This window comes from Pristiophorus japonicus, chromosome 22 (assembly GCF_044704955.1).
Source record: "Pristiophorus japonicus isolate sPriJap1 chromosome 22, sPriJap1.hap1, whole genome shotgun sequence".
NCBI classification, from domain to species: domain Eukaryota; kingdom Metazoa; phylum Chordata; class Chondrichthyes; family Pristiophoridae; genus Pristiophorus; species Pristiophorus japonicus.
Window position 1 is genome coordinate 48,922,852 of NC_091998.1, and position 27,387 is coordinate 48,950,238.

The following is a 27,387-nucleotide window of genomic DNA, read 5'->3' on the forward strand; positions in this document are numbered from 1 at the left end:
GTTGAATTTAGCAGATTGCAGGCGCCTTTCCTTGAAGCTGAATTGCTCCAATTATTTCTACTCCTTTCATTTTATGTTGCACTGAATAATTATCTGCTCTAACAGAGCCAGTCAATTAAAAGTAATGGGCTTTTTTGTTCAGTAAACTTAATATCTTGGCACTGATCTGCGTTTACTCGCCTTTGTTTTGCTACTGCACAAACTAATGAAGAGGACGACGACTTATTGAGAACTGGTGGGATAAGTCAGGGCTCCTCGGCCTCTTATGTGGAACTTGTCACGATTACAGCATCTCTGAGATTTCCTGGCATGCCATAGTCCTTCCAGAGAAGAGAAATTAGGTCATGACCAGCTCCGTTGGGCAGGTCACATCGTCCACATGCCCGACACGAGATTCCCAAAACAAGCGCTCTACTCGGAGCTCCGGCACAACAAGCGGGCCCCAGCTGGGCAGAGGAAACGTTTCAAGGACACCCTTAAGGCCTCCTTGATAAAATGCAACATCCCCACCAACACCTGGGAGTCCCTGGCCCAAGACTGCCCAACATCTGCCCTCTCAGCTGGATGTAAAAGATGCCATGACATTATTTCAAAGAAGAGCAGGGGAGTTATCCCTCAATCAACTTGACAAAAACGGATTATCCGGTCATTATCTCATTTCTGTTTGTGGGAGCTTGCTGTGTGAAAATTGGCTGCCGTGTTTCCCATTTTACGACAGTGACCACATTCCGAAAGTACTTCATTGGCTGTAAAGCGCTTTGAGATGTCTGGTGGTCATGAAAGGCGCAATATAAATGCAAGTCTTTCTTTCTGTTATCATGGGAAAACGGTAGGACTGGTATTCTGAAATCATGGGATTAAATATGGCAAAGGACATCCTCCTATTTTCTATGTTTCTATGTTTCTATGTTTCACCTTTAAGATTATTGGTAATAAAAAGCCAAGGAGAGCTGAGGAGAAATATTTTTACACGGCGCATTGTTATGATCTGCCTGAAAGGGCGATGGGAGCAGATTCAATTGTAACTTTCAAAAGGAATCGGGTATAAACATTTGCAGGTCTATGGGGAAAGAGCTGGGCACTGGGATTAATTGGATAGCTCATTTAAAGAGCTGGCACAGGCGCAATGGGCCAAATGGCCTCCCTCCAAGCAGTAAGATTCTGTGATCTATGATCTGAAATGTCTGTCAGCATAGATCCCTCTCAATCCCTGATCTGTAGCTCATCTTATCTGAACTGTCCTCATTATATGGCTTCACTCAGAGGGCTGTGAATCTTTGGAATTCTCTACCCCAGACAGCTTTGGAAGCTCAGTCATTGAGTATATTCAATCACAGATCAATAGACCTTTGGACACCAAGGAGATCGGACAGGAAGGTGGAACATAAGAACATAAGAACATAAGAATTAGGAACAGGAGTAGGCCATCTAGCCCCTCGAGCCTGCTCCGCCATTCAACAAGATCATGGCTGATCTGGCCGTGGACTCAGCTCCACTTACCCGCCCGCTCCCCATAACCCTTAATTCCCTTATTGGTTAAAAATCTATCTATCTGTGACTTGAATACATTCAATGAGCTAGCCTCAACTGCTTCCTTGGGCAGAGAATTCCACCGATTCACAACCCTCTGGGAGAAGAAATTCCTTCTCAACTCAGTTTTAAATTGGCTCCCCCGTATTTTGAGGCTGTGCCCCCTAGTTCTAGTCTCCCCGACATAGTTGATCAACCATGATCTAATTGAATGGCAGAATGGCCTACACCTGCCTCTTAAGTTAAGAAAGTTCTTATGTTTGCAGCCAATGAAATACTTTTGGAGTGTAGTCACTGTTGTAATGTGGGAAATGCAGCAGCCAATTTGCACACAGCGAGCTCCCACAAACAGCAATGTGATAACGACCAGATAATCTGTTTTTGTTAAGTTGATTGAAGGACAACTCTCCTGCTCTTCTGCGAAATAGCACCGTGGGATCTTTTAAGTCCACCTGAGAGGGCAGACTTGGGCCTCGATTTAAAGTCTCATCCGAAAGACGGCCCCTCCGACAGTGTGGCACCCCCTCAGTGCTGCCCCTCCGAAAGTGCGACGCTCCCTCAGCACTGCCCCTCCGACAGTGCAGCACTCCCTCAGTACTGCCCCTCCGACAGTATGGCACTCCCTCAGCACTGCACTGGGAGTGTCAGCCTAGATTTATGTGCTCAAGTCCCTGGAGTGGGACTCAAAAACCCACAACCTTTTGCCTGAGGGGCGAGTATGCTGCCCACTGAGCCACGGCTGACACTGCTATGTGTGTATATATGGGGTTACCTGGTCAGTAGATGTTCAGCTTGCACAGGGATGTTTTTTTCCTCAGGCTCAATTGATTCAATTGTGAAATGAGTGAACGAGAGCATGTTGTCTGGACTGAGGTGAATACTTTCTTTGAAGTTGCTTGCATAGTGAGCTGGATATTTCTCAAAAAGCAGCTTGAATAATCTCAGTTCCAACCATTTGCTGAAGTTCCACTGAATTGAAGGTTCCTTGATGGAGAGCTCAATCATTGAGCCATTCAATCTATCTCTCCACTCTAATAGTTTCAGTATGACTCACCTACAATCAAGTTGATTGAAGTCTCCCTCTTCAGGAGATTAAATAAACTTTGCACCAGCATCTTTGATTGGAGAGAGAGGTTTCAGCCTCTATTGAAAGACAAAATAGGACCCAGTCTCACTGACAGAGGGCCAGCCTAATAGTTAGGGGAAGGATTAATTTGGGTAGTTCCTACTTTGGGAGCAGAAAAAGGAAAGACTTGCATTTATATAGCGCCTTTCACAACTACCAGACATCTCAAAGCGCTTTACAGCCAATGAAGTACTTTTGGAGTGCAGATACTGTTGTAATGTGGGAAACACAGCAGCCAATTTGTGCACAGCAAGCTCCCAGAAACAGCAATGTGATCATGACTAAATAATCTGTTTTTTTATTATGATGGTTAAGGGATTAATATTGGCACAGGACACTGAGGATAACCCCCCTTGCTCTTCTTCAACATAGTGCCATGGGATCTTTTACATCCATCTGAGAGAGCAGACGGGGCCTCAGTTTAACATCTCATCCAAAAGACAGCACCTCCAACAGTGCAGCACTCCACTGGGAGTGTCAGCCTAGATTTAGGTGCTCAAGTCCCTGGGGTGGGACTTGAACCCACAACCTACTGACTCAGCAGGCAAGGGTGCTACCCACCGAGCCACAGCTGACATTATAACTAAGATTTGTCCTTCTTAGGGAGTGGCGTTTTTTAGAAGCATTATCTCTTTTGTAAAGAGTTTGTTGGTTGGGTGTGGGGTAATTGGCACACATACAGCATCTGCATTTGCTACAGGAAATATTCTCTGAAGTGGGATCTGACCTGAATAGATCTTCTGCATTTTCACTACGAAAGCAACATTGCCTTCAGCATTAAAGTTTTGTCTTTGAGCCTCTTGCACGGCAAGCAAATCCGCTTTCAGACACGGCAAAGGGAACTCACACCTCCCCTGGGCCCCGATCACATGCCTCCACAGTCTCTCGCCGCTCCTGCTGTACCTGCCCACGCTCCAATCACCGACCTGGACCTTGGTGACGTCACTCTTTGCTGCCGTCGCCCTCCTGCACCAGCTCACACTGCTCCCTGAAGCGGCGCACCTCCACGCTGCTCCCTGGGCCGCAGCACGCCCGCTCCTTTTATGGTCCCGACCTGCCGCTGGTGCTCTCACGCAGGTCGGGGCCTCCACGCCGTAAAAGACTACAGAGATCGGGAGGGGACGAGTCCTCGGGAGTGATTTGTAAATAAGGATGAGAATTTTGAAATCGAGGCGTTGCTTAACTGGGACCCAATGTAGGTCAGAAAGCACAGCGGGTGATGGGTGAGCATGACTTGGTGCAGGTTAGGACACGGGAAGCCGAGTTTTGGATGACATCAAGTTTATGCCGTGTGGAATGTGGGAGGCCGGCCAGGAGTGAGCTGGAGTAGTCAAGTCTTAGAACCTACCTCTTTGACCAACCTGCCCCAATATCTCCTTTTCTGGCTCGGCCTCAAATTTTGCTTGATAACGTTCCTGTCAAGCGACTTGGTTTTTTTTTTTTACTATGCTAACGGCGCTATATAAATGCAAATTGCTGTTGTTGTCCAACTTTCACCTGTTGGTCTCTTTTGGAAGTGTTGGGGCCAAACCCTGTAAATGGCCTGAACTGGGACGCTAACCCGGGTGAGGGCAGCCAACGGCTACTGGTGCCTGCTGAGGACCAATGCCTGCCCTTCAGTACGTGAAGATAGTGTGCAGCAGAGAGACCCTTCCATGGCCAGCAAAGGCACAACATCAAAGGGGCGGGACTTTAGTGCAAAGGAGACTGTGGTCAGTACCATGGATGGATTTTAAGAGAATCCAGTGCCATATTATTTCCTTGAGAGATTGCAGAGGGACGTGATCGGGGCCCAGGAGAGGCGCGAGTTCGGGGTCCAGCAGGGGCAAGGGCTCAGGGGCAGCACGGGCCCAGCCCACACTGCGATATCTGCGCGCACTAGCTCCGTGCAGCAGAGCAGGTCTCCAGTCGTCTTGGCTAATCCTTGCCACTGGACCAAGACCAAGCTCTGTCAAGCCCGTGTGGTGGTTGGTGTGCAACGGTCACCCCACGTAAAAAAAAAATCCACCCACAGGCGTCTTCCACCTTTCAGGATGTAGTTTGGGACCTGGAATGTCAGATCCTTCATTGAAACACCTGTGAACTCATCCTTTTTTGGTGTGGAAGCAAGTCATGCTCGATACGAGGGACTGCCTATGATGATGATGATTTCCTTGTCCACCACAGGACTCCTGACACTGCAGTGCGGGAGTCACCAACCTCCAGGGTGCATCATCATCATCATGCCCGCGGCGGTCGCTAACGGGGCACAAGTGTCTTTACGACCGGGCGTTGCGCTGACATCATCTACCGACATAACGGGCGGGGGTTTAGCGGCGGCGCTATCCTGCGCCCGGGGATCGTGACGTCATCGCCGCGCGCATCGTCCCGTTAGCGCCCCGGACCCTGAATTCACTTTCACCCGCCCCCGCCGCGCGACAGCGTCGGGCGGTAACACCGGCAGCTGCAGGAGCCGCGGGTCAGCCGGCCGGGGCCATGGTTAAAGGCAAGGTGGGCGAAGTACGTTTAAAAAAAAAAACAACTCAGCTTTGATGTTGACGTTGTACGCCATTATCTTCGCGGGGTTCCGGCCCGCGATCGTTCAGGTGATCGCGCGGGTTCGCCGCGCCCTGGGTGGTCCAGGTCGGTGCTTTTTAACTTGCAGAGCCCGCAGCGATGTCTTAAATTTATTCAATGTCCCGGCTTCCACAGCTCTCTGAGGCAACGAATTCCACAGATCTACAACCCTCTGAGAGAAAGAATTCCTCCTCATCTCTGTTTTAAATGGGCGGCCCCTTATTCTAAGATTGTGCCCCCGAGTTCTAGTCTCCCCCATCAGTGGAAACATCCTCTCTGCATCCACCCTGTCAAACCTCCTCATAATCTTATACGTTTCGATAAGATCACCTCTCATTCTTCCGAACTCCAATGTGTAGAGGCCCAACCTACTCAACCTTTCCTCATAAGTCAACCCCCTCATCTCCGGAATCAACTGAGTGAACCTTCTCTGAACTGCCTCCAAAGCAAGTATATCCTTTCGTAAATATGGAAACCAAAACTGCACGCAGTATTCCAGGTGTGGCCTCACCAATTCCCTGTATAATGGGGCGATAGTCAAATTCTGAGAAGCAACAGCCAGATAAGAAAGAAAGAAAGACTTGCATTTATATAGCGCCTTTCACAACCACCAGATGTCTCAAAGCGCTTTACAGCCATTGAAGTACATTTGGCGTGTAGTCACTGTTGTAATGTGGGAAACGCGGCAGCCAATTTGCGCACAGCAAGCTCCCATAAACAGCAACGTGATAATGACCAGATAATCTGTTTTTGGTGATGTTGAGGCATAGATATTGGCCCAGGACACTGGAGATACCTCCCCTTGTTTTTCTCCGAAATAGTGGCTGTTGGATCTTTCGCGTCAACTTGAGGGAGCAGACGGGACCTCGGTTTAACGTCTCATCCCCAAAGACGGATAAGGAACATGCAGACTGATGGATGGGACAAGGAGAACAGGCTGTTCACCGAAGGACGTCTGACAAGAGGTGGGACCGGGGACGAATAGCTGGGGCGGGGGGGGGGAGGGGGGAGGGGTGAAACGAGAAAAGATCAGCAAAGTCGGGCGATGGCTGGGGCAACGGTAATGAAAGATAATGATTAAACTTTAAAAAAAGACACTGTGGTTGGCAGCCAGCAGTAGGTCGCTTCGGGGAAAGCTGAGGTGAGACAGAAACTGGCGGTGAGTGAAATAAACCAGAAGAAGTTATCAGAAGGATGTGGACTGGGATATATCTAGTCAAGGCAGTGCGGGGAGGAGGGTAGAGGGCGGCGAGGGCAAGGAACAAAGAGATAACTCCATTAATTCATCAGTAAAGGCGATTTTATGGAAGAAGAAGAATCAGAGCCTTTCTTAATTAGGAATGGAAAGTTTCTTGTAGATAAGGTCGCACGGCATTACATTGGATGTGTCAAATTAGTGAGCTAAAGGATTAGGAAGTAGAAAGCAATGAGCAGCTACTAATGCAGCATACTTGGAAGGAATGAAGGGAATAGTCGAGTACCATGGGGATCAGCTGCAGACGAGGCTCATCCTACACATCTTTCATTACTGACCTTGATCATCAGCCATCAAGTATTGTCAGCCATGGCTTAGTGGGTAGCACTCTCTCTCGTCTCTGAGTCAGAAGGTTGTGGGTTCGAGTCCCACTCCAGGGACTTGAGCACAAAAATCACGACTGGCACTCCCAGTGCAGTGCTGAGGGAGTGCTGCACTGTCGTGAGGTGCCGTCTCTCGGATGAGATGTCAAACCGAGGCCCAGTCTGCTCTCTCAGGTGGATGTAAAAGATCCCACGGCACTATTTCGAAGTGGGGGGAAGTTATCCCCGGTGTCCTGGGGCCAATATTTATCCCTCAATCACCATAACAAAAACAGATTATCTGGTCATGATCACATTGCTGTTTGTGGGAGCTTGCTGTGTGCAAATTGGCTGCCGCATTTCCCACATTACAACAGTGACTACACTCCAAAAGTATGTCATTGGTTGTAAAGTGCTTTGAGATGTCCAGTGATCATTGTAATGTATTTGCGTCATGGGTTGTTTGCTTAAGAATGCATTGCTATTAAGAACTCGTAGGTTTATTACCAAAGGTTTAACAATCACACCCAACTGGCTGGGGTTTTATTGAGTCTTGTGAACATCATATGACTGGCTAAGCCACTCACAATACAACAGCTCTACAACACCAACGAACCGGAAACCTGTTTCGCGCACGCACAACTCGAGCCGAGTTCGCGCACGCGCCCAGCCGCCGGATTTTGCAAATGCACTCGAGTTTGCGCCGTTGGACATCCATGTGCTGACATCATCGGGCATGCGTCCTCCTTCGCTAGGTTCCGCCGTCCAGTTTCTTTGATTAAAAAGAAAAACACTCGATGGAAACTTTACCTGAATGAAGCTTTCGCAATTTGTCCTCTTAACTATTTCTTTGAGCAATCCTTTTGTGGAAAAACGGCCAAAGAAACACCAACAGGGAACCATTCAGTTAGTTGGCCCGCAAGATACTACTGATGCCTCTTGGGAAACTGTGCACTGCACGTGCTCAGACTGCCGACTATTGCCTTCTGATAACAGGAACAGCTCTGGGCAAGAATCACAAACCCGCTTTAAGCTTTTGAGAAAGGCTGATGCCTTCACGTAATGAAAAAGTAAGAATTAGCATTTACACAGTGGCTTTTATGTTCCCAGCATGTCCTAAAGTGCTTCAAAGGCAGAGAGTGTCGTTTGATAAGCAGTCACTATTGTCCTGCAGACAAGTGCAGCAGCTAATTTACACAGAGCAAGGTCCCGCAGACGGAAAATGGTGTGAATAATCATAGAATCATAGAGCACAGAAGGAGGCCATTCAGCCCATCGAACCCGTGCTGGCTCTTTGAAAGAGATATCCCAGTTAGTCCCACGCCCCAGCTTTTTCCACATAGCCCTGTAAATAGTTCTCTTCAAATGCAGCTGTGGCTCAGTGGGCAGCATTCTCTCTTGCCTCTGAGTCAGAAGGTTGTGGGTTCAAGTTCCACTCCCGGGACTTGAGCACAAAAATTTAGGCTGACACTCCCAGTGCAGTGCTGAGGGAGCGCTGTACTGTCGGAGATGCCGTCTATTAGATGAGACGTTAAACCGAGGCCCCGTCTGCCCTCTCAGGTGGATGTGAAAGATCCCATGGCATTATTTCGAAGAAGAGCAGAGGGAGTTATGCCCGGGGACCTGGCCAATATTTATCCCTCAATCCTTAAAAAATCAGATTATCTGGGTCATTATCACATTTGTGTTTGTGGGAGCTTGCTGTGCTGCTGTCTTTCCTCCATTACAACAGTGACTACACTTCAAAAAGTATCTAATTGGCTGTAAAGCACGTTGGGATGTCCTGAGATTGTGAAAGGCGCTATATAAATGCAAGTTCTTCTACATGTCCAGCTAATCCAAGTGATCAATTCATCTCTACTGGTGTTGGGTGAGGGATGAGTATTGGTGTGGAATTTTGATCAGAACGTAAGAAACAGCAGCAGGAGTTGGCCATTTGACCCCTCGAGCCTGCTCCGCCATTCAATAAGATCATGGCTGATCTGATCTTAGCCTCAACTCCACTTCCCTGCTTGACTCACTTATCGTTCAAAAATCTGTCTTTCTCCACCTCAATGACCCAGCCTCCACAGCTCTCTGGGGTGGAGAATTCCAAAGATTCACGACCCTCTGAGAGAAGAAATTCCTCCTCTTCTCCGTTTTAAATGGGCGGCCCCTTATTCTGCTCATTGGTCCATTTTATGTCCATCTGACCCCTCCTCCCCGACAGACTGGAGCTTGGCTTCATGTTGAATCATTAGGGGAGCTCTGTTCAGCTTTGATTTATCAGTTACTATGGGATCAATTCCGTTACATGCTGTTTTACATCCCTTGGCGGAAACATAATTGCCCAACATAGTGATCAGTCGTACAAAGAATCTGCCTGTAATCAACTGCAGACTTGGTAATTATGTTACAGAAAAATCATGGATGCCCTGGAGTGAGTACATGGCAATAATCTTATCAAAGAGTTGAAATCGGACCATAAACCGCAAGACTGAAATTTGAGTAATCTATAACAGCCATCTAAAACAGGCGGATAGCCCTGAAGTCACTGCAGGCTACATATTTATTTTTGCAGAAGGTCGTGAGAGTGGTTTAATTCAATACTGCCGTGCAGTGCTCCTCGAGTGCGGGAGGTGAGACACTCTGCAAATGCTGACACACTCTCAGGCACCCCCTGTCTAACCTTTCTCGAAGCAGACAAGTGCCCAAAGCAGAAACGAGGCTGAAGATTTCTCGTTAACAACAAACTAACAGTGTCAGCCGTGGCTCAGTGGGCAGCACTCTTGCTTCCGGGTCAGAAGGTTGTGGGTTCGAGTCTGACTCCAGGGACTTGAGTGCATAAATCCAGGCTGACACTCCCAGTGCAGTGCTGAGGGAGTGCTGCACTGTCGGAGGTGCTGTCTTTCAGATGATACATTAAACCGAGGCCCTGTCTGCTCTCTCAGGTGGATGTAAAAGATCCCATGGCCACTATATCGAAGAAGAGCAGGGCAGTTCTCCCCAGTGTCCTGGGGCCAATATTTATCCCTCAATTAACATAATAAAAACAGATTAGCTGGCCATTATCACATTGCTGTATGTGGGAGCTTGCTGTGCGCAAATTGGCTGCCGCGTTTCCCACATTACAACAGTGACTCGGTTCCAAAAAGTACTTCATTGGCTGTATTGCGCTTTGAGAAGTCCAGTGGTTGTGAAAGACACTATGTAAATGCAAGTCTTTCTTTAATAGTAATGATGGATTAGTCAATCAATCAATACAAAAAGAATTACAGAAATCTGATGACCTTGGTGAGGCTCCTGGGATCAAATGATAACTGACAAATCGATGCTAACCTGAGCTCCCCTCCTGGTTCAGCATTTAACCAAAGTCCTGTCTGTCGGGGAGCGGGAGGTCAGAGGGACTTAAATATTAAACAACAATATTCATTCCCCCCCCCCCCGCGGCCCCACCCACAATATCAACAGGATATGGTTTTTTTTTATTCGTTCACAGGATGTGGGTGTCGCTGGCAAGGCCGGCATTTTTTGCCCGTCCCTAATTGCCCTCGAGAAGGTGGTGGTGAGCCGCCTTCTTGAACCGCTGCAGTCCGTGAGGTGAAGGTGCTCCCATGTGCCTGCTGCCCTTGTCCTTCTAGGTGGTAGAGGTCGTGGGTTTGGGAGGTGCTGCCAAAGAAGCCTTGGCGAGTTGCTGCAGTGCATCTTGTAGATGGTACACACTGCAGCCACGGTGCGCCGGTGGTGGAGGGAGTGAATGTTGAAGGTGGTGGATGGGGTGCCGATCAGGCGGGCTGCTTTGTCCTGGATGGTGTCGAGCTTCTTGAGTGTTGTTGGAGCTGCACTCATTCAGGCAAGTGATTGCCTGGATCAATTGGACATGTATTTGAAAATAAATATTTGCAGGGCTATGGGGAAAAAGCGGGGAAGGGCTATTAAATTGGACAGCTCTTTCAAAGGCTCGAGGGGCCGAATGGCCCTCCTTCTGCGAGATTCTATGATCTATGATCCTGGCTTAGAAGCCTAAACTGTACATATTTATTTTTACTAATGACTTCTCTCATGGAGAACTACAGTGCTCAGCCTGCTACTTGTCGCTGATTCACTCACGACAGATATGTTGGGGGCTATTTTACCTGGGTGGTTGTGGGGGGGGGGGGTCGCATTCTGGACGGGGTGAAGGGAAACCCCGCCTCTCCCTACTCACTCCCTCATGGGGTTCTCAGTGTGAGAAGCACTCAGTGATGGGCCAAATGGCCTCCAATTGCACTCTGTGAGCACATTATCTGACCGGACCCACCAGCACAGCATTGAGGGGAGCGGGGAGGGCGGATGGGCAGGTGGAGAGCTGTCCTTTTGGATGAACCATTAAACCGAGACGCTGTCTGCCTATTCAGACGGGCATTGGAGATCCCAAAGAAGAACAAGGTCCTGGCCGACATTCCTCCCTCAGCCAGCACAAAAGATTAATGGGCCCTTCAGCCTCTGCGTCAGATTTTGCTGAGCAGGAACTTGTTGAGTTTGCTGACAAAACAGTGACTGCACTCTGCAATGTATGCACCTGTGAGCATGCTCACCAGGCTTGTGGAGCTGTTGCACTGTGAGTGGCTTAGCCAGGTCACGTGATGTTCACAAGCCTCAATAAAACCCCAGTTCATTGAGTTCAGGCTCTCCACGATGGGGCGTGCTGTTGAGAGCCTGGTGTCTGAACCGGTCGTGTTCAGTTTGATTGTTAAACCTTTGCTAATAAACAAGCTCGTTCTTTGCAGCGAATGTGTACCTGATGGTGGGCAGCGGAAACGCTACAACAACACCCGCAAAGCCTCCCTGATAAAGTGCAACATCCCCACTGACACCTGGGAGTTCCTGGCCCAAGACCGCTCTAATGGAGGAAGTGCATCCGGGAGGGCGCTGAGCACCTCGAGTCTCGTCGCCGAGAGCATGCAGAAATCAAGCACAGACAGCGGAAAGAGTGTCCGGCAAACCAGTCCCAACCAACGACTATCTGTCCCACCTGTGACAGGGACTGTGGCTCTCATATTGGACTGTTCAGCCACCTAAGGACTCACTTCAGGAGTGGAAGCAAGTCTTCCTCGATTCGAGGGACTGCCTATGATGATGATATATCTGTGAATTCTTAAGCAAAGAACCCACAAAACAAATACATTACTTATTAAGGTGTATAAAATTATGAGGGGCCTAGATAGAGTGGATAGGAAGGACCTATTTCCCTTAGCGAGAGGGGTCAACATTCAAGGGGAATAAATTTAAAATAATTGGTGGGTGGTTTAGAGGGAATTTGAGGGGAAGTTTTTTCACCCAGAGGGTGGTGGGGGTCTGGAACTCACTGCCTGAAAGGATGGTAGAGGCACTTAAAGTGCCGTAACCCACAGGGCTACGGATCAAGAGCTGGAAAGTGGGATTAGGCTGGATAGCTCTTTGTCGGCCAGCATGGACACGATGGGCCTCCTTTGGTGCTGTACATTTCTATGATTCTATGACTACACACTCCAAAATGGTTCACTGTATGTGAAGGTCTTTGTGACATTTCTGAAAGATGAAATGAGGGGAAGCAGGATTAAAAAGTATTCCTTTCTAGCCTGAAGAATGGATAAAACCTCCCACGCAAAATGAAAACTGTACATCTAATTAAAACAACGAAAACCTATGACGGAACGCATTCAAGACGATAATCTAATTTCGAGATTCAGATGACTGCAACAAACTGGCTGTTTATGATATAATCTGAACACTTTGATTGAATTTCAGCCTTGCAATCACTCCCCAGGTATTCATTATTTGAAGTCTCTATCAGCAGGTACTGTGAGCAGTTTGGCAATGCTGTGCCAGGAATTCTGGAACTGATTTTTAAAAAAGCCCTTGGCCAGGACTTGTTACAGTGGGGAAAATCTGACAAGCATTCTGTGTGAATTCACGCTGTGTGATATTGATATGTCAATGTGTCCGGTCGTATGCTAAAATCGCTCAGTGGGAGCTTGCACCAATCGTTGCTTGGGCTTTAAAGCGCTCTTCAACTAACAATGACAGCCGGTCCCAAGTACAGACCGTGTGAAGTTGCAATGGTGCAGAAATATATGAAAATGCTGACACACAGATCACACAACAAACATATTTCACCCATGATGGTGCACAAGTATAAGCCAAGAGTCAAATTTACTTGCACTTGCTTGTAAGAACGTAAGAAATAGGAGCAGGAGTAGGACATTCGGCCCCTTGAGCCTGCTCCGCCATTCAATGAGATCATGGCTGATCTTCTGCCTTAATTCCACTTTCCCGCCCGATCCCCTATCCCTTGGTTCCGCGAAAGCCCCTATCTCTATATCCTTTGATTACCTTAATATCCAAAAATCTATCGATCTCCGTCTTGAATATACTCAACGAATCAGCATCCACATCTCCTTGGAGTATGGAATTCCAAAGATTCACCACCCTCTGAGTGAAGAAATTTCTCCTCGTCTCAGTCTTAAATGGCCGATCCCTTATCCTGAGACTGTGACCCCTGGTTCCAGACTCTCCCATCAGGGGAAACATCCTCTCAGCATCTACCCTGTCAACCCCCCTCAGAATCTTGTATGTTTCAATGAGATCACCTCTCATTCTTATAAACTCCAGAGAATATAGGCCCAGTCTACTCAATCTCTCCTCGTAGGACACCGCTCTCATCCCAGGGATCAATGCAGCTTAACTCTGCTTCACGTTTGCAAATTAAAAACTGGAACCCATCACCGATATCCTATCGTCCGATTCACTCCAAGTTAAAGTGACCTTTTGAGGTCATCGCCAACACGATGATGGTTCTAGGTGGTGTAAGCTCACGCAACTGCGAAGTGCTGTGCTGCCACCTTTGGCTTTGTGTCTGGATAGAGCTTTAAGAAAGGGCTTGCCAAGTTTTTTGGGATGATCAGAGTTCGTGCAGTTGTCCTAGCAACGCACGAGGGTGACCTTGGCCTCCTGGACCTTCCTCGATTACCCAGTCGATTTCCCAGTTTTTCCATGAATTGGTCAGTGCTATTATTTTCTCTGTGTTTTTGCCTCTCCCCGGGATTTAGCGATGCGAGTGGTTGAGGTCGTTGAGGTTGCACCATCTGATGGGCACTGCCAGCATTGATGGACCTGATAGTCTTTTCTTGCCCTTCATTGGTATCTGAGCATTCATTTGAGCATTTCAATAACTGAGTATGCAAGCCAATACACTTTTTGCAATGCAAAATGCGCCTCAAATGTAAGTGTCAGCTGTGGCTCAGTGGGTAGCCCTCTCACCTCTGAGTCAGAAGGTTGTGGGTTCAAGTCCCACTCCAGGAACTTGAATACATAAATCTAGGCTGACACTCCCAGTGCAGTGCTGATGGGGTGAGACATCAAACCTGAGGCTCTGTCTGCTCCCACAGGTGGACATAAAAAGTCCCATGGCACTATTTCAATGAAGAGCAGCGGAGTTATCTGGGTGTCCTGGCCAATATTTATTCCTCAATCAACATCACTAAAACTCATTATTGCATTGCTTTATGGGAGCTTGCTGTGTGCAAATGTCTGCCACATTTCCCCCTTTACAACAGTCACTATACTTCAAAAAGTACTTCACTGGCTGTAAAAATCGAGACCATTGTCTTTCTTTAACTGACTTTCTACGATCCCGAACCTCTCCCTTTTGCTGCCCTGGACCATCTGACAGAATGGCTTCTGGCTTATTCTTTCCAATTTCAGTCAGTGAGTGTCCCCGTCTGCCCTCTCAGGTGGACGGAAAAGATCCCTCACCACTATTCGAAGAAGAGCAGGGGGGAGGGGGGAGGGGGAAGGGTGGCGGTGGGGTGGGGTGGGGGGGAGTGGGGAGTTCTCCCCGATGTCCTGGCCCAATATTTATCCCTCAACCAACAACACTAAAAAATAGAGTAAGTGGTCATTTATCTCACTGCGGTTTGTGGAACCTTGCTGTGCGCAAATTGGCTGCCACTACCTTACAACAGTGACTACACATCAAAAGTACTTGAAGAACATAAGAACACAAGAAATAGGAGCAGGAGTAGGCCCTACAGCCCCTCGAGTCTGCTCCGCCATTCAATAAGATCATGGCTGATCATCGGCCTCAACTCCACTTTCCCGCCCGATCCCTTGATTCCCCGAGACTCAAAAAAAAATCTAGCGATCTCGGCCTTGAATATATTCAGAGACTCAGGGGCAGTGAATTCCAAAGTATCACAAGCCTCTAAAGAAATTCCTCCTCAGCTTTGTCTTAAATGGCCGACTCCTTATCCTGAGATTGTGCCCCTAGTTCTAGACTCTCCAGCCCAGGGGAAACAACCTCTCAGCATCTACCCTGTCAACCCCCCTCAGAATCTTGTATGTTTCAATGAGATCACCTCTCATTCTTCTAAACTCCAGAGAGTATAGGCCTAGTCTACTCAGTCTCTCATCAAAAGACAGATCTCTCATCCCAGGAATCAATCTAGTGAACCTTTGTTGCATTGCCTCCAAGGCAAGTATATCCTTCCTGAGATAAGGAGACCAAAACTGTGCACAGTACTCCAGGTGTGGTCTCACCAAAGCCCTGTACAATTTTAGCAAGACTTCCTTACTCTAATAATCCAACCCCCTTGCAATAAAGGACAGCATGCTATTTGCCTTCCTTATTGCTTGCTGTACCTGCATGCTAGCTTACTGTGTTTCTTGCACAAGGGCACCCAAATCTCTCTGAACACCAACATTTAAAAGTTTCTCACCATTTAAAAAATGTTCAATTTTTCTAGTCTTCCCACCAAAGTGACCTCACATTTCCCTACATTATACTCCATCTGCCACCTTACTGCCCACTCACTTAGTCTGTCTATATCCCTTTGCAGACGCTTTGTGTTCTCCTCACAGCTTACTGTCCCACCTAGCTTTGTATCGTCAGCAAACTTGGATACATTACACTCGGTCCCTTCATCTAGGTCATTAATATAGATAATAAATAGCTGAGGTCCCAGCACTGGCCCGGCACCCTACTAGTTTCAGCCTGCCAACCTGAAAAAGACCCGTTTATCCCTACTCTCTGTTTTCTGTCCGTTAAGCAATCCTCTATCCATGCTAATACATTACCTCCAATCCCATCAGCCCTTAACATTTTATGTGGCCGCTTATCGAATGCTTTTTGGAAATCCAAATATACTGCATCCACTGGTTCCCTTTTATCTACCCTGATAGTTACATCCTCAAAAAACTCTAATAAATTTGTCAAACACAATTTCCCTTTCATAAAACCATGTTGACTCTGCCTGATCATGTTATAATTTTCTAAGTGTCCTGATACCACTTCCTTAACAATGGATTCCAGCATTTTCCCAATGACTGATGTCAGGCTAACTGGCCTGCAGTTCCCTGTTTTTTCTCTCCCTCCTTTCTTGAATAGCGATGTTACATTTGCTACCTTCTAATCCGCTGGGACCATTCTAGAAGCCAGGGAATTTTGAAAGATCAAAACGAATGCATCCACTATCTCCGCAGCCAACTTTTTTTAGAACCCTAAGATGTAGGCCGTCAGGTCCAGGGTATTTGTCGGCCTTTAGTCCCATTAGTTTCTCTAGTACTTTATCTCTACTTATATGAATTACATTATGTTTCTAAATCTCATTAGACCCTTGGTTCTCCACCATTTTAGGGTTTTTATCTGGATTTTACCTCTCCCAGGAGATCGCATGGCTCCGGTTGGGGTGGAATGTAGAATGTTTCAGTATAAGGGGTGTCACAGTTGTGTGGGATGAACTGGTTGGGCTGGGTGCTCTTTACCTTTCTGCCATTGATCATTGTTCATAGGTTTATATGTAACCTTCAGGGCTGCTGACCAAGGGCCCTGCGGCTCTTTGTCGGCCGGCGCGGACACGATGGGCCGAAATAGCCTCCTTCCGCGCTGTAAATTTCTATGTTTCTATGTTTCTTAGGTGTGCTTTTTGCGTCTTCTACTGTGACAACAGATACAAAATATTTGTTTAACTTTTCTGCCACTTCCTTATTCCCCATAATAATTTCTCCTTCCTCAGCCTCTAAGGGACCAACGTGTACTTATGCTACTCTCTTCCTTTTTATATACTTGTAGCAGCTTTTACAATCTATCTTTATATTTCTTGCTGTAAAGTGCTTTTGGGCATCCTGAGCTCATGTAAGGCGCTATAGAAATGCAAATTCTTTTTTTTGTAACTTGCATACCTCTATCGGATTCCCAATGAGATGTCTTTTTGTGAGGACCTACCTATCAGGTTGCTTCTTAAGGCTCTTGCCTCTCATGTCGAGATCAACTAAGTTGTTTTCGTCTGCACTGTCTCTGGCCCTTCAAGGAGGCCAACCCTTTATGCACTGCTGCAAGCTCATGTGATGTATACGGGATTCTTCTGATTAGGTATTCATGTTATAATAATCTAAGAACCCCCACCTCTCTACCCCCTCCCTCTCTACCCCCTCATAAGTGAAATGAAGCTTTCAGATCTGACAGTATAATTATTGGGATGATAATACGATTCCACTGCAGTTATTTACAGAAAACGCTCCTAACCACAGGACCTGTCTCAAAAGAATTGAAAATTCTGTGCATAGCTAATGTATTCGCTGGATTTATGTTAGACTCTGTTACACAGTAATTCCTGGCAGACGGATACTGAGAGACTAATAAAATATAAACTGCAGCAGGAGCAGGACGATGCAGATCAGTTGGTGCAAATTCATTCATCTGTACAACTGGAAAATTGTCATTAAGTCTCTGTGTGGGATGGAATTCAATACAAAGGACCGGAATAAACATAGAAACATAGAAACATAGAAAATAGGTGCAGGAGTAGGCCATTCGGCCCTTCGAGCCTGCACCGCCATTCAATGAGTTCATGGCTGAACATGCAACTTCAGTACCCCATTCCTGCTTTCTCGCCATACTCCTTGATCCCCCTAGTAGTAAGGACTTCATCTAACTCCTTTTTGAATATATTTAGTGAATTGGCCTCAACAACTTTCTGTGGTAGAGAATTCCACAGGTTCACCACTCTATGGGTGAAGAAGTCTCTCCTCATCTCGGTCCGAAATGGCTTACCCCTTATCCTTAGACTGTGACCCCTGGTTCTGGACTTCCCCAACATTGGGAACATTCTTCCTGCATCTAACCTGTCTAAACCCGTCAGAATTTTAAACGTTTCTATGAGGTCCCCTCTCATTCTTCTGAACTCCAGTGAATACAAGCCCAGTTGATCCAGTCTTTCTTGATAGGTCAGTTCCGCCATCCCGGGAATCAGTCTGGTGAATCTTCGCTGCACTCCCTCAATAGCAAGAATGTCCTTCCTCAAGTTAGGAGACCAAAACTGTACACAATACTCCAGGTGTGGCCTCACCAAGGCCCTGTACAACTGTAGCAACACCTCCTTGCCCCTGTACTCAAATCCCCTCGCTATGAAGGCCAACATGCCATTTGCTTTCTTAACCGCCTGCTGTACCTGCATGCCAACCTTCAATGACTGATGTACCATGACACCCAGGTCTCGTTGCACCTCCCCTTTTCCTAATCTGTCACCATTCAGATAATAGTCTGTCTCTCTGTTTTTACCACCAAAGTGGATAACCTCACATTTATCCACATTATACTTCATCTGCCATGCATTTGCCCACTCACCTAACCTATCCAAGTCACTCTGCAGCCTCTTAGCATCCTCCTCGCAGCTCACACTGCCACCCAACTTAGTGTCATCCGCAAATTTGGAGATACTACATTTAATCCCCTCGTCTAAATCATTAATGTACAGTGTAAACAGCTGGGGCCCCAGCACAGAACCTTGCGGTACCATACTAGTCACTGCCTGCCATTCTGAAAAGTACCCATTTACTCCTACTCTTTGCTTCCTGCCTGACAACCAGTTCTCAATCCACGTCAGCACACTACCCCCATTACCCGCCAAAGGAAGTCACTGCTCGTCATCGGGTGGCAAATATTGTCACGTTCTATCTGGGTCACACTCTGTTAAATTAGCTGTGTGGTCTGACTTGAGATTATCCAAAACTCGGCAGCCAGTATCCTGAATCGCACCAAATCCCACTCACCCATCACCCCCTGTGCTCGCTGACCTACATTGGCTCCCGGTTAAGCAACGCCTCGATTTCAAAATTCTCATCCTTGTTTTCAAATCCCTCCATGGCCCTCGCCCCTCCCTCTACCTCTGTAACCTCCTCCAATCGAGCCAGACAACCCTCTGAGATCTCTGCGCACCTCAAAGTCTGGCCTCTTGAGCATCCACGATTTTAATCGCTCCATGTTTGACGCCATGCCTTCAGCTGCCTCGGCCCTAAGATCTGACATTCCCTCCCTAAACCTCTCCGCCTCTTTTTACCTCCTTTAAGACACCCCTTAAAACCTCTTTGACCAAATTTTTGGTCATCTGTCCTAATATCTCCATAGGTGGCTCAGTGTCACCTATTGTTATAGCGCTCCTGTGAAGCTACGTTAAAGGCGCTATATAAATACAAGGTGTTGCTGTTAGAAGGACATTGCAGCTCACTCAAGCTAGATGCTCCAATGGGAAGAGGGCTAGGTTGGTGTCCTCTGTCCAATGGGCTGAAGGGAGTAACGAGAAAGAAAGAGACAGGAACGGGAGACAAAGGGAAGATACAGAAGGACATGGAACGGGAGTGAAAGAGAGAAGGGAGAGGTAGTGAGAGACAAGACACAGGACAGGGAGATAGAAGAGATATGTGCCAATAGCTAGTGAAAGGAGGGAGAGAAGGATCAAGTGACAAGAGAAAGTGAGGGGAGAGAGGGAAGGACGCAGAGAGAAAGAAGGGAAGGCGAGAGGAGATAGACCAAGACAGAGTGATACACAAGAGAGAGAGAGAGTTGGGAGGAAGAGACATCAGAAAGATGGCAAAGAGAGAAAGGGAGAGAGAAAAAAAGGCTGAGAAAGGCAGGGATGCAAGGTGGACAGAGTCATGTGAAAGGAGCTGACAGGGAACGAGGGAAAGAGAAAGATAGGAGATGTCATGTATGCAACTGTGTGTATGCTCACAGGTTTGTAGAACTGTTGAGTTGGGAATAGCTTAGCCAGGCACGTGATGTTCACAAGACTCAATTCGGGAGATCGAGGCCCTGATAAAAGGGTGCGGAGCTCGGGAGGAGGAGCAGCAGTTCGGGAGATCGAGGCTGAAGGTAAAACAAAGAAGTGAAAAGAACTCGAAGTGTGACATCACAGCCAAGCGGATAAGTGATTGGCTGGTGGATTGGTGAGTATTTAATCTTTTTCTTTTTCTTTTTATTTCCTTATCAGTAGTAACCTTTGACATTGTTGCCAAATTAAGTTAATTTAAGGGTTAAGTCATGGCAGGAGAGCCCAGACCCGTGTCGTGCTCATCCTGTGCAATGTAGGAAGTCAGGGACGCTCGCAGTGTCCCTGGCTGCTATGTCTGCAGGAAGTGCGTCCAGCTGCAGCTCCTGACAGACCGCATGGCGGTACTGGAGCTGCGCATGGATTCACTCTGGAGTATCCGCAATGCTGAGGATGTCGTGAATAGCACGTTTAGTGAGTTGATCACACCGCAGGTAAAGGATAGGGAATGGATGACCATCAGGCAGAGTAGTGGAAGGAAGGTAGTGCAGGGGTTCTCTGCAGTCATCCCCCTCCAAAACAGATACATCACCTTGGGTACTGTTGGGGGATGACTCATCAGGGCAAGTCAGCAGCAGTCAAGTTCATGGCACCATGGGTGGCACCACTGCACAGGAGGGCAGGACAAAGAATGGGAGAGCTATAGTGGTAGGGGATTCTATTTTAAGGGGAATAGATAGACGTTTCTGCGGCCGCAACCGAGACTCCAGGATGGTATGTTGCCTCCCTGGTGCAAGGGTCAAGGATGTCTCGGAGCGGCTGCAGTACATTTTGGAGGAGGAGGGTGAACAGCCAGTTGTCGTGGTGCATATAGGTACCAACGATATAGGTAAAAAATGGGATGAAGTCCTACAAGCTGAATTTAGGGAGCTAGGAGTTAAATTACAAAGCAAGACCTCCAAGGTAGTAATCTCAGGATTGCTACCAGTGCCACGTGCTAGTCAGAGTAACATAGAAACATAGAAAATAGGTGCAGGAGTAGGCCATTCGGCCATTCAATAAGATCATGGCTGATCATTCACCTTAGAACCCCTTTCCTGCTTTCTCACCATACCCCTTGATCCCTTTAGCCATAAGGGCCACATCTAACTCCCTCTTGAATATATCCAACGAACGGGCATCAACAACTCTCTGCGGTAGGGAATTCCACAGGTTAACAACACTCTGAGTGAAGAAGTTTCTCCTCATCTCAGTCCTAAATGGCTTTCCCCTTATTCTTACACTGTGTCCCCTGGTTCTGGACTTCCCCAACATCGGGAACATTCTTCCTGCATCTAACCTGTCCAGCCCCGTCAGAATTTTATATGTTTCTATGAGATCCCCTCTCATCCTTCTAAACTCCAGTGAATAAAGGCCTAGTCGATCCAGTCTCTCCTCATATGTCAGTCCAGCCATTCCTGGAATCAGTCTGGTGAACCTTCGCTGCACTCCCTCAATAGCAAGAACGTCCTTCCTCAGATTAGGAGACCAAGTAGAAATAGCAGGATAACTGAGATGAATACGTGGCTTGAGGAGTGGTGCAGGAGGGAGGGATTCAAATTCCTGGGACATTGGAACCGGTTCTGGGGGAGGTGGGACCAGTACAAACCCGGACGGTCTGCACCTGGGCAGGACCGGAACCAATGTCCTAGGGGGAGTGTTTGCTAGTGCGATTGGGGAGAGGTTAAACTAATCTGGCAGGGGGATGGGAACCTATGCAGGGAGACAGGGTGAAGTAAAATGGGGGAAGAAGCAAAAGATAGAAAGAAGAAAAGTACAAGTGGAGGGCAGAGAAACACAGGGCAAAAATCAAAAAGGGCCAGATTGAAGCAAAATTCTAAAGGGACAAAGTGTGTAAAAAAGATAAGTCTGAAGGCTCTATGCCTCAATGCGAGGAGTATTCGTAATAAGATGGACGAATTAACTGCGCAGGCAGCTATTAACGAATATGATATAATTGGGATTACGGAGACATGGCTCCAGGGTGATCAAGGCTGGGAACTCAACATCCAGGAGTATTCAACATTCAGGAAGGATAGACAGAAAGGAAAAGGAGGTGGGGTAGCGTTGCTGGTTAAAGAGGAAATTAACGCAATGGTAAGGAAGGACATTAGCTTGGATGATGTGGAGTCTGTATGGGTAGAGCTGCGGAATACCAAAGGGCAGAAAGCACTAGTGGGAGTTGTGTACAGACCACCAAACAGTAGTAGTGAGGTTGGAGACAGCATCAAACAAGAAATTAGGGATGAGTGCAATAAAGGTACAGCAATTATCATGGGCGACTTTAATCTACATATAGATTGGGCTAACCAAACTGGTAGCAATACGGTGGAGGAGGATTTCCTGGAGTATATTAGGGATGGTTTTCGAGACCAATATGTCGAGGAACCAACTAGAGGGCTGGCCATTCTAGACTGGATGATGTGTAATGAGAAAGGACTAATTAGCAATCTTGTTGTGCGAGGCCCGTTGGGGAAGAGTGACCATAATATGGTAGAATTCTTTATTAAGATGGAGAGTGACACAGTTCATTCAGAGACTAGGGTCCTGAACTTAAGGAAAGGTAACTTCGATGGTATGAGACATGAATTGGCTAGAATAGACTGGCGAATGATACTTAAAGGGTTGACGATGGATAGGCAATGGCAAACATTTAAAGACCACATGCCTGAACTTCAACAATTGTACATCCCTGTCTGGAGTAAAAATAAAACGGGGAAGGTGGCTCAACCGTGGCTAACAAGGGAAATTAAAGGTAGTGTTAAATCCAAGGAAGAGGTGTATAAATTGGCCAGAAAAAGCAGCAAACCTGAGGACTGGGCGAAGTTTAGAATTCAGCAGAGGAGGACAAAGGGTTAATTAGGAGGGGGGAAATAGAGTATGAGAGAAAGTTTGCTGGGAACATAAAAACTGACTGCAAAAGCTTCTATAGATATGTGAAGAGAAAAAGATTAGTGAAGACAAACGTAGGTTGCTTGCAGTCAGAATCAGGTTAATTTATAATGGGGCACAAAGAAATGACAGATCAATTGAACAAATACTTTGGTTCTGTCTTCACGAAGGAAGACACAAATAACCTTCCGGAAATACTAGAGGACCGAGGGTCCAGCGAAAAGGAGGAACGGAAGGAAATTCTTATTAGTCAGGAAATTGTGTCATGGAAATTGATGGGATTGAAGGCTGATAAATCCCCGGGGCCTGATAATCTGCATCCCAGAGTACTTAAGGAAGTGGCCCTAGAAATAGTGGATACATTGGTGATCATTTCCCAACAGTCTGTCGACTCTGAATCAGTTTCTATGGACTGGAGGGTAGCTAATGTAACACCACTTTTTAAAAAAGGAGGGAGAGAGAAAACGGTGAATTATAGACTGGTTAGCCTGACATCAGTTGTGGGGAAAATGTTGGAATCAATTATTAAAGATGAAATAGCAGCGCAGTTGGAAAGCAGTGACAGGATCGGTCCAAGTCAGCATGGATTTATGAAAGGGAAATCATGCTTGACAAATCTAGAATTTTTTGAGGATGTAACTAGTAGAGTGGACAAGGGAGAACCAGTGGATGTGGTGTATTTGGACTTTCAAAAGGCTTTTGACAAGGTCCCACACAAGAGATTGGTGTGCAAAATTAAAGCACGTGGTATTGGGGGTAATGTACTGACGTGGATAGAGAACTGGTTGGCAGACAGGAAGCAGAGAATCGGGATAAATGGGTCCTTTTCAGAATGGCAGGCAGTGACTAGTGGGGTGCCACAGGGCTCAGTGCTGGGACCCCAGCTATTTAAAATATTCATCAATGATTTAGATGAAGGAATTGAGTGTAATATCTCCAAGTTTGCAGATGACACTAAGCTGGGTGGCGGTATGAGCTGTGAGGAGGATGCTAAAAAGCTGCAGGGTGACTTGCACATGTTAGGTGAGTGGGCAAATGCAGTATAATGTGGATAAATGTGAGGTTATCCACTTTGGTGGCAAAAACAGGAAGGCAGAATATTATCTGAATGGCGGCAGATTAGGAAAAGGGGAGGTGCAACGAGACCTGGATGTCATGGTTCATCAGTCATTGAAAGTTGGCATGCAGGTACAGCAGGCAGTGAAGAAGGCTAATGGTATGTTGGCCTTCATAGCTAGGGAATTTGAGTATAAGAGCAGGGAGGTCTTACTGCAGTTGTACAGGGACTTGGTGAGGCCTCACCTGGAATATTGTGTTCAGTTTTGGTCTCCTAATCTGAGGAAGGATGTTCTTGCTATTGAAGGAGTGCAGCGAAGGTTTACCAGACTGATTCCCAGGATGGCAGGACTGACATATGAGGAGAGACTGGATCGACTGGGCCTCTATTCACTGGAGTTTAGAAGAATAAGAGGAGATCTCATAGAAACTTATAAAATTCTGATGGGACTGGACAGTTTGGTTGCAGGAAGAATGTTCCCGATGTTGGGGAAGTCCAGAACCAGGGGTCACAGTCTAAGGATAAGGGGTAAGCCATTTCGGACTGAAATGAGGAGAAGCTTCTTCACTCAGAAAGTTGTTAACCTGTGGAATTCTCTATTGCAGAGAGTTGTTGATGCCAGTTCATTGGATATATTCAAGAGGGAGTTAGATATGGCCCTTACGGCTAAAGGGATCAAGGGGAATGGGGAGAAAGCAGGAAAGGGGTACTGAGGTGAATGATCAGCCATGATCTTATTGAATGGTGGTGCAGGCTCGAAGGGCCGAATGGCCTACTCCTGCACCTATTTTCTATTTTTCTATGTTTCTATAAAATCTCAGCCAGTTGGGTTCGGGGGATCTACGATGAGGCAGGTGGTTGTGAGCCTGGTAATGTGCAGTGTGATTGTTAAACCTTTGTTAATAAACCAACTAGTCGTTTATAGCAATGTGTTGCTATGAATTTCTTAAGCAAAGAACTCTTGAAGCAAATAGATTGCAGGAAAGGATAAGAGAAGGTATTGAGAGAGAGAGAATTGGGAGCGAGGGGAAAGAGAGTTTACTGCACACGGGGATTGTTTGAATGTCTTGCCTTATAATTCACTCGCAGTGGAGTCTGGCTGCCTCCAGGCAAGGTGTTGGATGGAGTCTCCCAGCACTGCCTGATGTCCCATGGCTTCAGATGACGCATAAAAATCTTGAATAAACAATTACTCCACACTGCCAACTCTACCAATGTGAACCTTCACAATAGTCACCAATGTTTGAAGTTGATTGAATGACCCAAAGGAGAGGATAAATCATTTCCATGAGCTTTAACGTTGATGTGCACAAAGGAACCTTGTTGGGAGACATTCGGATGATTAAAGGGACTTGAGTACAAAAAAAGGCTAGGCTGACACTCCCGTGCAGTGCTGAGGGAGCGCTGCGCTGTTGGAGGTTCTGTCTTTTGGATGAGACGTTAAACCGAGGCCCCATCTGCTCTCTCAAGTGGATGTAAAGGTCCCATGGTACTATTTTGAAGAAGAGCAGGGGAGTTATCCCCGGTGTCCTGGCCAATATTTATCCCTCAACCAACATAACAAAAACAGTTTATCTGGTCATTATCACATTGCTGTGTGTGGGAGCTTGCTGTACACAAACTGGCTGCTGCGTTTCTCACATTACACCAGTGACTACACTCCAAAAGTGCTTCATTGGCTGTAAAGCGCTTTGAGACATTCCTTCTTTCCTTCCTTCCCTCGCTCCTTCTCTCCCTCCTTCCCTCTTGCCTTCCTTCCCTCTTCCCTCCCCTCCTTCCCTCTCTCCCTCCTTCTCTCTCTCCCTCCTTCTCTTTCTCTCTTTTATTTTGCTTTCTTTCACTCTTTCTTTCTTTCTTTCTCTCTTTCTTTCTCTCTTTCTTTCACTCTTTCTTTCTCTCTTTCTTTCACTCTTTCTTTCTTTCTTTCTTTCTTTCTTTCTTTCTTTCTTTCTCTCTTTCTTTCTCTCTTTCTTTCACTCTTTCTTTCTCTCTTTCTTTCACTCTTTCTTTCTTTCTCTCTCGCTCTCATTTTTGCTTTCTTTTTCCATTCCCAGACCACCCAAACACAGCGATGCCCAAAGGAGGCTGCTTTACCTGTGTACTCATCCACAGTTTCTTCCAGCATGTGTTCATTCTGATGGACCCAGTCTCCGTTACACTTGAAGAAGATCTGCATGGCAGGCATGGCTTTGCAACGCAGCTTGATGGGGTTATTCTTCACGATGTAGGAATCCTCCGGTTCAATCTGGAAACGTGGCAGAGTTCCCACAGGTATGGATTCGGGTATGTTATCGCCATTGCCTCCCCCTGCTGAGGAAGAACATTGCATCAGAACGTGAATATTGAAGAAGAAAAGACCAGTTGACACATTAAGAACATAAGAAATAGGAGCAGGAGTAGGCCATATGGCCCCCCGAGTCTGCTCCGCCATTCAATAAGATCATGGCTGTTCTCCGACCTCAACTCTACTTTCCTGTCCGATACCCACATCCCTTGATTCCCCTAGAGTCCAAAAACCGAATGATCTCAGCCTTGAATATACTCAACGACTGAGCACCCACAGCTCTCTGGGGGTAGAGAATGCCAAAGATTCACAACCCCCTAAATAAAGAAATTCCTCCTCATCTCAGTCCTAAATGGCCAACCCCTTATTCTGAGACTGTGCCCCCTAGTTCTAGACACTCCAGTCAGGCAATCGCTGGCCCTGACCCCACGATCAACCGCCCCCCCACCTGTCCCCATGATCTCTCTGCCGCACTCCCAGCCCCAAGCCAACCAGCCCTGATATCCCCTTGCTCAGTACCTGTACCATCCAATTTAACGTCTGGAAAAATCCCTTATCCGGAACAGGCCGGATAAGGGAGGTTCAACCTGTGGAAGGATTAGAGGGGAGAGGAGGAGACATTTCTTCACCCAGGGGGTGGTGGGGGTCTGGAACTCATTGCCTGAAAGGGTGGTAGAGGCAGATCGCATTTAAAAGGTACTTGGATGTGCGCGTAAGGAGCCGTAAGCTACAGGGCTACAGATCTAGTGCTGGAAAGTGGGATTAGGCTGGAGAGCTCTTTTTCGACCAGCACGGACACGATGGGTTGAACGGTCTCCTTCTGTGTCGTAATTTTTTGTGATGCTATGAAATACTGGAATTGTGACAAAAATGCTTTTGAATGTATCTGAAAAGAGTAAGAATGGGTTAGAGTTGAGGGTTGGGACTTTTTGTCAGTTCTGTTGGAGGGGTTCTATCTCAAACAGTAACCCATTTTATTTTTCAGATGTTGACAGACCCGCTCTGTAATTCCAACGTTTTCAGCTTCCACCACCAATGCAGTTAACTAAGTGCATGTCACAGTGAGGCTGTCTTATACTATAGCTCAGCACATATTCACGATATTTGAAAGTTTGCTGCTATTTTTCACCAAGAGGCACAAAAACGTGCAAGTGTTTCCAAACCAGCGGCAGCTCAGTAAGATTCTATTTGACACATCAGAGTTTATAAATACATCTCGTGTGCAAGCATCCTTTGCAGATCCCCTAACTTCAAAGCCTAAACTATACGGAAATATCAAATGCAATCATGCTTTGCTTCAAGT

The 27,387-nt window shown here is 46.9% G+C and overlaps 1 protein-coding gene across 8 annotated transcripts in view; it reads right to left on the reverse strand.

Moving 5' to 3' along the window:
- LOC139235022 (netrin receptor UNC5D-like) overlaps window positions 1-27,387 on the reverse strand; it is a 664,622-nt gene that overhangs the window by 269,340 nt on the left and 367,895 nt on the right. For all 8 annotated transcript variants that reach the window (XM_070866105.1, XM_070866104.1, XM_070866107.1 and 5 more), the window contains one exon: window positions 25,895-26,110. In XM_070866105.1, coding sequence (XP_070722206.1) covers window positions 25,895-26,110 — 216 coding nt within the window. The remainder of the gene's footprint in view (window positions 1-25,894; window positions 26,111-27,387) is intronic.